We start from the raw sequence: 12354 nt of genomic DNA, 5'->3' as shown, positions 1-12354 counted from the left end.
GTTTACAGACATTCTTGAGTAATAGATCAGAACCCTGGACTGATACAGAAGCCCAATCTCCCGTAAGGGCACAGTCAGGGGACAATGTTGTCCTTAGGACCTTGGCCCCAGGCAAAAATTGTGGCTAAACCACGGCGCTGACCTGCAAGGGTTTACGTGGGGATGGGGGTGGGGTGGGGTGCAATTCCCACGTTGTTAGGAACCCTGAACCAAATCCAATTGACCTTCATAATGAGCCTCCATAATGTCACCTTACTAACAAGTCCGGAGATTAACCCTATGCCACTCCCTCTCCGCTCCGCTACAATCAGCGTCTAGGTGGCTTTGTGAGTCACCCAGACCCTCCGTAATAACCCCACTTGTGGGTGGGGTTGCCTTGTAGTTTCTTGCCCCTTCCCATCCTGACTCAGCTGACTCTCCCGGTGAGTTCCTATTTCTCGCCAGGCAGAAGCCGCCGCGGTGCCGGTCCCACCGGGCATGCTCAGTGCTCTGGCCCGGCTTTGACTGCGGGACAGGCAGTACTCGGCCTGCGGAGCGCGTCCCCTGTGCCCTGGTCCCTTTAAATCAGGCCGGCTGGTTGCCAGGCAACGGTGCGGTCCGCGCTGGCGCTGCACTGCAGAGGCTCTGCCCGGGGCCGGCCCGGCCGGGTCGCGGTGGCCAACACCGAACGAGGGGCTGCCGCCTGCTGGTGGTGGCCGGCTTCGGGGAAGAGGGGACAGGACTCCCCAGACCGCGCCCACGATTCCAGGTATGTGTGCGGACGGGAAAGCCCGCCGGGCTCGCCCCTCTTTTTCTCTGGCTCGGGGTGCAAGTGGGCGGGGAGCCAAGGAAGACCCCACTGTAGATTTTCCTCTCTCTTTAGAGCCCCAGGCCGGCGCTGGAGAGCGTTCGGAAGGAAAAGGAACAGGGCGTGGGAATGGGGGTGTGGAAGGAGGAGTGGGGTCCAGCCTGTCCGGCCGCCCACCAGCGCCAGGGTCGGGACTGGGGAGATAAAAAGTATCCCCAGCAGTGGGGTGCTTCCAGCAGCACCCCGACCTGAGCCACCTGCTCTCTGCTGGAAGCACGGATGGCAGGAGTTTCAGTTAACCATTCACATAGAAAACCCCCAAACTATGCATACAAAGATACAGCTTTATAGCAAGAATGTGACTCCCATACTAATAAAGTCTCAGCCTCCGGAATTAAGGTGACTCTGGATCTTTTCTTCCAGAAGGAATGATTTCACACTAACAACAAAGAATTGGGGGTTAGAACCATTCACTGGGCCCAGTTTTCAAAGATACTTTGCTTCCTTCTCCATATCTGCCTAACAAAAGAGAAGACAATTTGTCCTGGGAAGTGACCACTTGACCCTTATTTTAGGACCCTGAGAGATTAAGGAAAAAATCAGGATCACTTCCCTTTTTAATGTTTGCAAATTAGCTGCTCTGAGGGAGGCAGGCGAGGCCCAGGCTCCAGCCCTTTGCTAAGGGTAGCTGGTGGCATGCTCATTAATAACAAGCGTGCCACTGCTGTCTCCACACCGGTGGCTCATTCGTTCAATACATGCTGAAGTTGAGGAGGCACTGTGTTGAATAAAATATCACCGTGATCTTGTCCCACTTGAAATTTGTATTGCTTGGGGAAGGAAGATTTAGTGGCATAATAGCTGGGGAAATGGGTGGGCAACTTAAAAGGAGAAATTCCCTCTAAGTGTCTGGCATCACATTTCAGATAGGCCAAAAGATATTTTCTTAGTGTATCACTTGTTAATTTAATACACATCTCAGATATAACCATGGACTTGGGCATTCTGATTAGTTATATATTCTGATGATGCTGAGGAGAGTGGAATTTATTTTCCAGTTCAAGCTGGAGTACAACACCGACATCCAGTATAAGACCTTGGACCTCAGAAAGGGTAAGTACAATTGTGTTGACTGATATCTTGGTATGTGTGTTTGGAAGCACAGACTCTTACCCAACATAAAACTTCAACCTTTTAACCACATCATCAATCTGCATTGTCAGTACACTTTCAAGAAGCTCATAAAAATACAAAAGAAAAAAATGCCCCGAAGACTTTAGCTAAGCCACATAAACTTCAAGGGAAAAATTAAAGTCCTTTCCCTCTAAAGTCACCCAAAAACTTCATAAGCTAGAGGAGAAATTATAAGTACTTTTTTAAAAAAAAGTCAATTAAAATCAAAGCATTATAGAATTTTCAGGAAGAATACTAACGATCATTCCTTCAACAGATATTTATTGAGGGTGACTACAGGGATACAAAATGGATAAGATGCCAGGGGATCCCGTATTAGTATATATAATAAAGGTCTGTAGGAAATGCTTTAAAAACACAGGATAAACTCAGAGTGTGAAATCATCCTTGCTAATAGGCTTCATATTAACATTCCAATTATTTTAAAGAAGTTATTCATAGCTCCAAAAAACAGTGTGGGGATTGGAAAGTTCTTGGGAAAGCAATTGATGGAAAATGCATATATCTTTGGTTGTAGAGAAGACTACCACTTTTCTGCTTAGATAGAATCAATTTAGCTTCAGAAATTTGGAGATGTCAACAACTAACAGAGAAGTTAGGGCTAATTCTTCCCTGGGGATGCAAATTAGATTAGTTTAAAATTGGACATTCGATCCCTCTGTTTACTTTCACAGTAAGTACATTTTCTGTGTGGTGCTGGGGATTGAACCCAAGGCCTATATAACATGCTATGTGTGTGCTCTACTGCCTGTCAAGTACCTACATTTTTTCAAACTTTTTCGGAGGTTTGGTAGCCTCAGGTGGGCAACTGTGAAACACTGATCTTTGGAGAAGTGTTAGTTTGCTTAAATGACTGGTTTATGTAGAAGGGAGGGTAAGGAAAAGCTAAAAAGAAACAAAACCCATTCTTTACAGTACACTCTAAAAATTCTTTCTATGTTCAAGCTGGGTACAAGCCTATAATCCCTGCATCTCAGGAGACTGAGGCAGGAGTTCAAAACCAGCTTCAGCAACTTAGCGAGACCTTAAGCAACTCAGCACAACCCTATCTCTAAATAAAATATAGAAAAAGGGCTTAGGATGTGGCTCAGTGGTTACAGTACCCCTGGGTTCAGTCCTCAATACCAAGAAAAATATTTCAATATTTTCATTTTTATTCACTTCTCTTATTCACCTGTGAAATAAGCATATTGTCCCTATTTTACTTCTGAAGAATCTGAGGCTCCCAGAAGGCAAATCTTCAGTAGTTCCAAAATGTGAGAGCCAAGATACCTAACCTCTTCTTTCTTTTTTTAAAAATATTTCCTTTAGATGTTAATAGACCTTTATTTATTCATTTATTCATATGTGGTGTTGAGAATCAACCCAGTGCCTCCCACGTGCCAGGCAAGCGCTCTACACTGAGCCACAAACCCAAACCCTGCTTGTCTGTCTTTTTTTCCACTGTATCCATACTCCATCCTTTCTCAAGTATTTCCTTTTCCTTCTTCCCCACAAATCTGCCCAAGAAAACATATTGATCCACTTTGATTTCATACAAGTAATTTGGGTCCTCGTTTTGGTATTAAATTTTTGTTGCAAGTGAGCAGAATAGCGTGCAGAAGGGGAAAGTTCCCCCAGAGGGGTCAGATCAGAATCTTCTGAGGAGAGAGGGTAATAATGACACTGTTTTGTACCTGGAAACAGTGGAAGCAGGAAAAAGAATTGAGAACCACTGCTTTTAATGAGAAAAAACTAGACGACTGAGCAAAGAAACAAGGGTTTTTGTTTTTGTTTTTGTTTTTCCTGTTTTGGCTGAGCAGTTTTTCTGAGGGTGGAGAGAACTGAAACCGTCTGAGAATAAAGGAAGAAAGTTCCTTGGCTAAGAGGGGCCCTTTGTCTTTACCTTATTGCCTCTGGGCAGGGACTAAAGCCAGGCCTTAATTTGAGGGCAGCTGAGCGACTGAGCACAGTGACAGAAGGTTGTTCAACATGGGATGAAGATGACCTTTTCTAACTATTATTCCCAGTTTACAAAGTTGAAGAGGAAGGACCCTCATGAGGTGGAAAAAAAGCCTTTGGTGTTCTTTCAGAATTGTTTCCCAGTCCCTGCCTACCCTCCCTGGAAGAAAAATCCCATTTTGGAGGCAGATTTATGCAAAGAGTACTGAAAATTCAAAACCAAATTCTAAGATAAATAGGATAAAGCAACAGAGAAGACATCTCTGAATTATGTCAGCAAATTTTTCTTAAGCATGTGATTTAAAATACAAATATTTTAGAAAACAAATAATTAAATTTCACATCTATCTTGATAGAAACGTACTCTCCAGGGCCCCACTTTGAAAATGAAAATGAGATGGGTTTATGAATTTCTTCTTTCACAATAAACAGCAGTGCATTATCTTCTGGAGCTGTTTGTTTGAGGATAGATATGTGTTCACTCAAGATCTTTATGGAATGATATACCTAAAGATTCATAATAAATAATCACTCTCTGCTTATGTTATATCACATTACATTATAAATCAATTTTTTCAGTGGTTCTCAAATTCTTTTGCTGAACACCTGGGCTCTAGTGATTCTTCTACCTCAGTCTCCCTAGTAACTAAATCCTATTTTTTTTGTTTGATACCATGGATTGAACCATGGGGTTAACAGCTGAGCAACATCCCCAGCCCTTTTTTATATTTTATTTAGAGATAGAGTCTCACTGAGTTGCTCAGGGCCTCCCTAAGTTACTGAGACTGGCTTTGAACTCATGATCCTCTTGCCTCAGCCTCCTGAGTTGCTGGGATTATGCGTGTGTGCCACCCTGCCCAGCTACAGTTTCAATAATGGCTTCTGGCTTCGTTTGACTTTTGCTGAAATAAATTACCTAGTCAAGTTTATTGAGAAAAAAATAAGGCTGCCAGGCCAGGATAGAGAAAAGTCATTATTTCAAAGCATATTCCTTGTCCTTGCTAGAGAGTACTAATGCCATACTTGTTCTGCATAAAAAACAAACTGTGCAATTGGTGAAGAGAGAATGTGGCCAGGATTGGTGGCGCATGCCTGTAATTCCAGCTACTCTGGAGGCTGAGGCAGGAGGATCACAAGTTTGAGGCCACCTGGGTAACTTATTAAGACCCTGTCTCAAAATAAAAAATAAAGGGCTAGGGATGTAGCTCAGGGCTATAATACTCCTGGGTTCAATCCCCAGAACCAAAGTGGGAGAAAGAGAGAAAGAATATGAATGTGATCGGCAGCTTTTAGTCAGAGTCTGGACTGTGCCATAATCTTGAGCTCTTAAAGGGTATCTTGCCAATGAAATAAAGAGGTGGGGGGAGGAGCAGCTCAGAGACCCCTTGACCCTATCCTATGTAAACCATGGGAGAGAAATTCCAAAAGTCTTTTCAAACCTTTCTCTTTCTGTCCTTTGATATGAGACATGCAGTTCTCCTTACCCTCCCCCCTTTGCTTTCTGTCTTTCCTTTTGTGGCTTTTAAAAAGATACCTAGGCTCTGAAAGTAGTGGATTGTTTCCTTTCAATTTGTGGAATGAAACCTAACAGATGAGTAAAGAGGAATTTAAAATAAGCACTGAGATGGGAGCTAGGATTTCAGTTTTACCACCACAGCCTGTGTGACCTTGGTCAAGTCATTTAATTTCTCTGAGCCTCAGTTGCAAAATAACTCTCCCAGTCCTTCAGAAATCCCTGACTCTATAGGATTCATTGGAAGGTATTTCCTTTCAGACACCCTGGAAATTCTACAACACTCAAGGAGGAAAGGTGTATCAATTAAAAAGGGTGTATATGTGAGTGTCTCCAGAGATTTGTAGAAAGGTTGAACACAGAAGTCACTTTTTATTTTATATATGTACATATATATATATTATTTTTAGTTGTAGGTAGACACAATACCTTTATTTTTAAAAATTTTTATGTGGTGCTGAGGATCAAACCCAGGGCCTCACGCATGCTAGGCAAGTGCTGTACCTCTGCGCCACAACCCCAGCCCCAGAAGTCACTTTTTCAAGGAGCAAAATTATTCATGAGCATTTTCTATCTTAACTTCTATCTATACCCAGACATCTATCTCAAGTGTTTCATTACTGCTCTCTCCAGGTATAAAGTGATGGCCTTGCCTGACTTGCCCCTGTGACCACTTTCTTCCTGATAAATCCCACCAATGTCTTTCGTCCAGAATTAAGTAGGAGGAATAGGAATCTCTCTGCTGTGGCTACCGCATTAGAACTATTTTTACCTTTTACAGAATTGTGTGGTGAAAATTTGCCTGCTAATAAATGTGCCTGGCAAGTAGCATTGAACTCTTTTGTCCTGTCTGTCTCCCTTTCCTTCATGATTGCTGTTAATAATTTGTATTTATTTGCATTCATACTTTTATAAAGGAGGGAAGACAGAATTACGATAATCTTCTCCTTTAAGAATAGATAGAACCAGGCGTGGTGACTCGTGACTGTAATCTCAGTGACTAGGGAGGCTGAGGCAGTAGGATCATGAGTTCAAACTCAGCCTCAGCAACTTAGTGAGGCCCCAAGCAACTCAGCAAGACCCTATCTCTAATAAAATATGTAAAAAGGCTGGGGATGTGGCTCAGTGGTTAAGCACCCTGAGATCAATTCTTTGTACCAAAAAAATAATAATAATTAAAAAAAGAACAGATAGGGGCTGGGGATGTAGTTCAGTTGGTAGAGTGCTTGCCTCACATGCACAAGGTCCTGGGTTCAATCCCCAGCACCACACATACACACACACACAATACAGATAGATCAGAGATGCTTCTGGATTGTGACTGGTAGAATAATAAAAGTCAGAAAGGACTATTTCAAGAGAAAGGAAATGATGTTCCAATGGCAAATATATACCACAAATTTTATGTCTGAGTTAATCACTATGGTCTGGTTGAATAAATGTGTGTGTGTGTGTGTGTGTGTGTGTGTGTGTGTGTGTGTGTTACTATGGATGGAACCCAGGGCCTCACATATTCTAGGCTAGGCAACTCCCACTGAGCTGCATTGCCAGTCCTGGTTGACTAAACTTTGTGTGTGTGTGTAGTGCTGGGGATGGAACCTAGGGCCTCACACATGCTAGGCAATTGCTCTACCACTGAGCTACACTCCCAGCTTTGATTGACTAAACTTTAATAGAGCTTGGCTTATGCCTTTTGAACAATCATTTTAATATCTTCACTGAATTTTCACCTCCAAGGAGTTTATTTTAAGAACATTTTTACCTTTCCCTTTCCTGAAAGCCAAGTAGAGATGCACCCTTGGGATAGTGAGTCCCTTCCTTCTCTTTGTTTGTGTGTGAGGTGGGAGGAAGGGGGCACGTTCAATATCTGTATGTATCAAGTTTATTCATTCATTGCCTATAGCAGGGAAAACCTGTTATTTAAACATCTGTGGTAAAATAGAATAGATGAGAGATAATACACCAAAAAGTAGTTTTCTCAGGGCCATGGGAGTATGTGGAAGATTCTGTGCATGTGGGTCTGTGTGTACACATACCCATGTGCTTTTCTTTTTTTTTCCTGAAATTGTGACAAATAATGACAATATTAATTTAAAAATAAATACATTTGCCATTTCTCATTACCAGAAGAAAATGATATTTGCATGCACAGGTAAAATAGATGCAGGCATACTTGGATTTTTTCTCAGTCATGATACTATATATACATATATATTATATATATAGCAGGAAGTTTTATATATATATATATGGCAGTTAGTCAGTAAGTCAGTGTATAAAACAAAGTGACTCCCTCCTTCTCCTGACCCTTTTTGGGGTAGCTGCAGTTATCCATTTGGTGGCTTCAGATGCTTAGGTTCTTCTCTCTCTCTTCCCTCCAAAGTAGTTATCAATCAAATATTTTCAGTGTTTTAGGAAAATTGTATGTTAAGGATTCCCTTTGAGTAGGGAAGACTCCTTATAAAACAAAATAATCATCCTTTAATTTTTATAAAGATGTCGGTGTGACTTAATATGCTAAGCTTTCTCCTAAAAACTACACTCGGGGGTCCATATCTTGAGAAAAAACACGTGATGGCATTAATATTTTCAAATGTTGACATTAGGTTCTCATCATGAAATTGCTGTCAAAACAGACAGAATTCTGTACACTTGGCAGTGTTGCCTGAAAGCAAAGCCCAAGACTGGAATAGCAGGAATTTATAGGTCAAAACAGAAGGGCATTTGGCAGAGTTAGTCCCAAGGAAGTCTGCATGGTATACTTTACCCAAAGCAGCTCATATTGCATTAAACTCTGATGGTTTAGTCACTTTAAGGAATGAATAAACAGTAGTCCCATCCAAAAGTACTCAAAAAATCAGAGACATTGAAAGCATGGCTATTAACTATATTAACCTATTAATTTCACATCACTTATTATTTGAAAGCAGTCTGTTTTTATGTGTATAGTTGCTTCTTCATAGAATCATATCATTTACAATAAGTAGCTACATGCATCAATTTACTGGTTATAGTTCATATGGTAGAAGAATTTTAAAGTTAAGAGAGTCTATAGAGGCTCTAGTGTTCAGATGGTATAGTTTAAAAGGCAAGTTAATTACAGGGGTACTCAGAAGAAGAAATACTATGCATGTTAGAAAAATTGTCTGAATCTATTTTACAGAAGCAAGGTAAAGTGAAATCTAGACCAGAAGCAATGGTAATAAAGTGAGCAAAATATAATTAGTATTACACAGAAAACCAAAGTATGGAATTAGCAGTTTTTAATTGTGTTAATGCATCCCTGGAAATACAGATAAAACATTCCTAGAGACTATTCTGTTGCAGCAATAAAAATTAAGATATAGTGTCTATTTTGAGATTTAATTTCTGCAACCTAAAAAATTTATAATGTTTCAAGTGACCACAAAGACGAACAAAAGTGAAGTAACATAGTGCCATTATTGGTAAATTCAAATTAGTGCTTAATTGGAGGAATATATAGTGACACAGGGGTTAGAGAAATAATTTTGCCCTAAGTGAGCTGCAATTATTACATACTATTATGAATTTCTATTTGAATAAATAGGTGTAGCTGAGTAATACGGATTTACTATATAACTGGAAGTCCTCTGAAAGAGCTTCCATATAGAGAAGTATAATACTACTACAGAAAAAAACCTGCTAATTAGGTGGTTGGTTGTATAGTAAAATCTGTCATCATTTTGCATAGTGTTTCAGACTGTAGAAATTACCCTTACAAGCTGAAACCATGCAAAGAGATTTTAATAATCCATTGGAAAGTGTATTTATGTTCTGTTAATTTTAAAGTATTTTCAAACATTATTTATTGATTTTGTATTATTTTGTTTCTGTTAAAATATTGGAAAGTGTATTATTGGTTTTAAATTTAAACTGAAAAAAGTATAACTGATATGTAAGTGTAAGCAAAAATATTGAAATTTATTTATTTTTTTAGATGCTGATGGACCTTTGTTTTATCTATTCATTTATATGTTGTGCTGAGAATTGAACCCAGCACCTCATACATGCTAGGCAAGCGCTCTACCACTGAGCCACAACTCCAGCCCACAAATATTGAAATTTCAAAAAAGGGTCTGTAGAACTTAGCTTGTTCAGCCATTTGAATAGGTAATTAAGGAAACTGAGGCCATAGTCACTCTGTGAGTTAGAGAGAGGGCCAGCTCCCAAATGGTTAAGTTCCTTCCCGAATGAACCAGCATCTTTAGTTCTTCCTACTGCCAGTATAAGTAATGTGCCTTGATTTTAAATTCTATTTTTCAGGAATTGGAAAAGGTGCCTAAAGAAATGGATGCTAGAAGAAAACACTGGAAGGAGAATATGTTTACTCCTCGTTTTAGTGCTCAGGATGTTCTAGAAGAGCCTTCTCACACTGAATCTTCTTCTGAACCAATAGCTATAGATAAGACCAAGAGAATGGAAGGAAATTATAATTTGTCCAGTAGAAAGTTTCAGGATGAAAATAAATTTAAGAGGAAAGAATATATTTCTCAACTAAATGAAAGAGAGCAAGAACCAAATTTAAGGGACAGAAGGATAAACATGTCAAAGAATGAGGCAGACGTGAAGTCTGTCTCCAGTGAATCATTTAATTTGGATGTTCCATCTGAAGAAAGCTTAAACAGAACAGAAGATTCTTGTACCTGGAGTAAAGAGGAATTACCAATGATACCACCACAAGCCCCAAGGAAGAAAGTAACTGAAGGAATGTCTCCAAAACTTCGCCTGAACCTTTTGAATGAAGAACTAGAAGAACTTAATATGAAATGCAGAAAAATAGAAGAGGAATTTGAAAATGCTGAAAAAGAACTTTTGAACTCCAAGAAAGAAGTTTCTATGAAATCCCTAAATTTTCAAGAAACAGGGACAGATACTTTGAAGAATGACAGGGAACTTCAAGCTTTAAAAAATGACCTATCTGAAAAAGCGACAAACGTAAAAAACTTAACTGAGGAGCTCCAGCAAGCCAAAGAAATTATCCACAAGTTGAACCTAGAGAACAGAAATTTAAAAGAAGCTGTTAGGAAATTAAAGCGTCAAACTGAAATAGGAAATGCTCTCCTAAAAGAAGAAATGAAATTGTATTATGAATTAGAAATGGACAAGATTCGCGGAGAGCTGGCTGCCATCAAGAACGAACTGAGAGCTGAGAAGACCCTGCAAGCAAGAAATAACAAAGCACTGGAGTTGCTTAGAAAACACTTTGCTTCCATGATAAGGTCATCAAACACCCTGAACCACTTTACAGGAGATTTTTTTTAAAGTTAAAAAAGCCTTTCATTAAGCAAGTCATTGAGCCAAACCAATATTTATTATGCTATCTTTGTATACTACTTAAAATGTATGTAATGGGATGTAATTTTCACTTTTGCTGCATCAAAATATCTGTAAAACATATAGATGTTCATTTCAAAGTTTCTGCTTTCTCTTTCTAATGGAGTGATTTTGAGAATCCAAATGGAAATGAAGCCTCAGAAATTTCTTTTGTATATGCATAAATATATATATCTATATATTTCAGTCAAAAACACAGTGATTCACCATATCAGTTATGAATATAAATCAACAGTCATTTTGTGATCCTGTGAGCAATATGTCCTTGGCACGTGGATATTCTCCCATCTGTGTTCATTGATGTTGACAATAAAAATATTGTTTATGTGTATAAGCATAACATATGTCTGTGAGTCTCTTAGTTGCCTGTTCAAACTCAATAGGACACCAAAAATGTATCTGCTTTCTTTGGGGTCTAACCTTAATTAGGCACATGTAAACATCTCAGGAAAAAATGCAGTTTTTTTCTCCCTCCTGCTGTTTGCCATGATTTCTCCTTTGACCTGGACACGGTTCCCATAGACTAGAAGACGACTGAGAGACATTGCTGTGACCTTTGCTAGAGCCCTGCTTCTGTCAGCTAGTGGCTCCTGCACTTTCTCATGTTGACCAGCAAGGGGCGTTGTTTACACAGGTCTTCCAAAATTCCACCAGGGGAAATTGTCTAAGTTCCTTGCCCAGCTTCTATTAATCACCAGGCCTGGACTATAGTGAAAGATGTTGGACACCATCTAGATAAGCGTTCAGTGAGCTAGCTTGATTTATACAGTCATCCAGGCCTGTAAGGGGCCTAGGCAATGACAATTTGTTTTATACTTAAAAAGAGTGGAAATGGGGCTGGGGGGATAGCTCAGTTGGTAAAGTGCTTGCCTTGCAAGCACAGGGCCCTGGGTTCGATCCCCAGCACCCAAAAAAAAAAAAAAAAAAAAAAGTGGAAATGTACTGCCTCCAACCTTCGGTGGATTTGTTTGTATCAATCATAGAGGTTTCTTAGGTGCTGGGGATATAGCTCAGTTGGTAGAGCACTTACCTGGTATGCACAAGGTCCAGGTTTTGATTACCCAGCACCACCAAAAAGGAAAAAAAAGTTTCTTGTACTCGGAGCTCCATGTGCATGATATTTTTAGGCCAAATGAACCAAATGCAATCGCAGATTATGAGGGTGGGATACAATCGTAAGGGTTTGGGTATCTTTCCTGATAGGAAAAATCCCCAAACTGGGAGCTAGGAGACTTGGGTTCTAGTACTTGTTCTCTTATCAACTAGTTAATTAACCTCCTAGGCCAGAAAATTCTCATTTGTAAAATGAAGGAGCTTGAGATCTCTCATCAATTTTTTTTTCAGAGCTGCACATGTTAGCATAGGTTTATAGTCCCAGCTACTCAGGAGGCTGAGGCAGGAGGAGCATTTGAGCTCAGGAGTTCATAGCCAAGCTGGACAATGTGGTGAGACCCCATCTTTCTCTCTCTCTTAAAGTTTCTGTTCAGTTTTAATGTTCTGTGATTTCACCTCAATGATTTTATTTGCAAGTACAACTATAGCTGTGATGAAGTAAAATTCCCAC

At 39.9% G+C, this 12354-nt stretch overlaps 1 protein-coding gene across 1 annotated transcript; it reads left to right on the top strand.

The window, feature by feature from the left end:
* The first annotated feature begins 626 nt into the window (after positions 1 to 626).
* Positions 627 to 11118, top strand: CCDC160 (coiled-coil domain containing 160). Its single transcript, XM_079124639.1, has 3 exons — positions 627 to 748; positions 1846 to 1900; positions 9720 to 11118. The coding sequence occupies exon 3, from the start codon at positions 9744 to 9746 to the stop codon at positions 10716 to 10718; it is 975 nt and encodes a 324-aa protein (XP_078980765.1). The 5' UTR covers positions 627 to 748; positions 1846 to 1900; positions 9720 to 9743; the 3' UTR covers positions 10719 to 11118.
* Positions 11119 to 12354: the final 1236 nt, after the last annotated feature.

This window comes from Sciurus vulgaris (genome assembly GCF_902686455.1).
Source record: "Sciurus vulgaris genome assembly, chromosome: X".
Classification (NCBI taxonomy): Eukaryota; Metazoa; Chordata; class Mammalia; order Rodentia; family Sciuridae; genus Sciurus; species Sciurus vulgaris.
This window is presented reverse-complemented; position numbering and strand designations above follow the sequence as displayed.

Coding starts and splice junctions, on each gene's coding strand:
- CCDC160 (XM_079124639.1), top strand. CDS start 9,744: ATGGATGCTAGAAGAAAACACTGGAAGGAGAATATGTTTACTCCTCGT.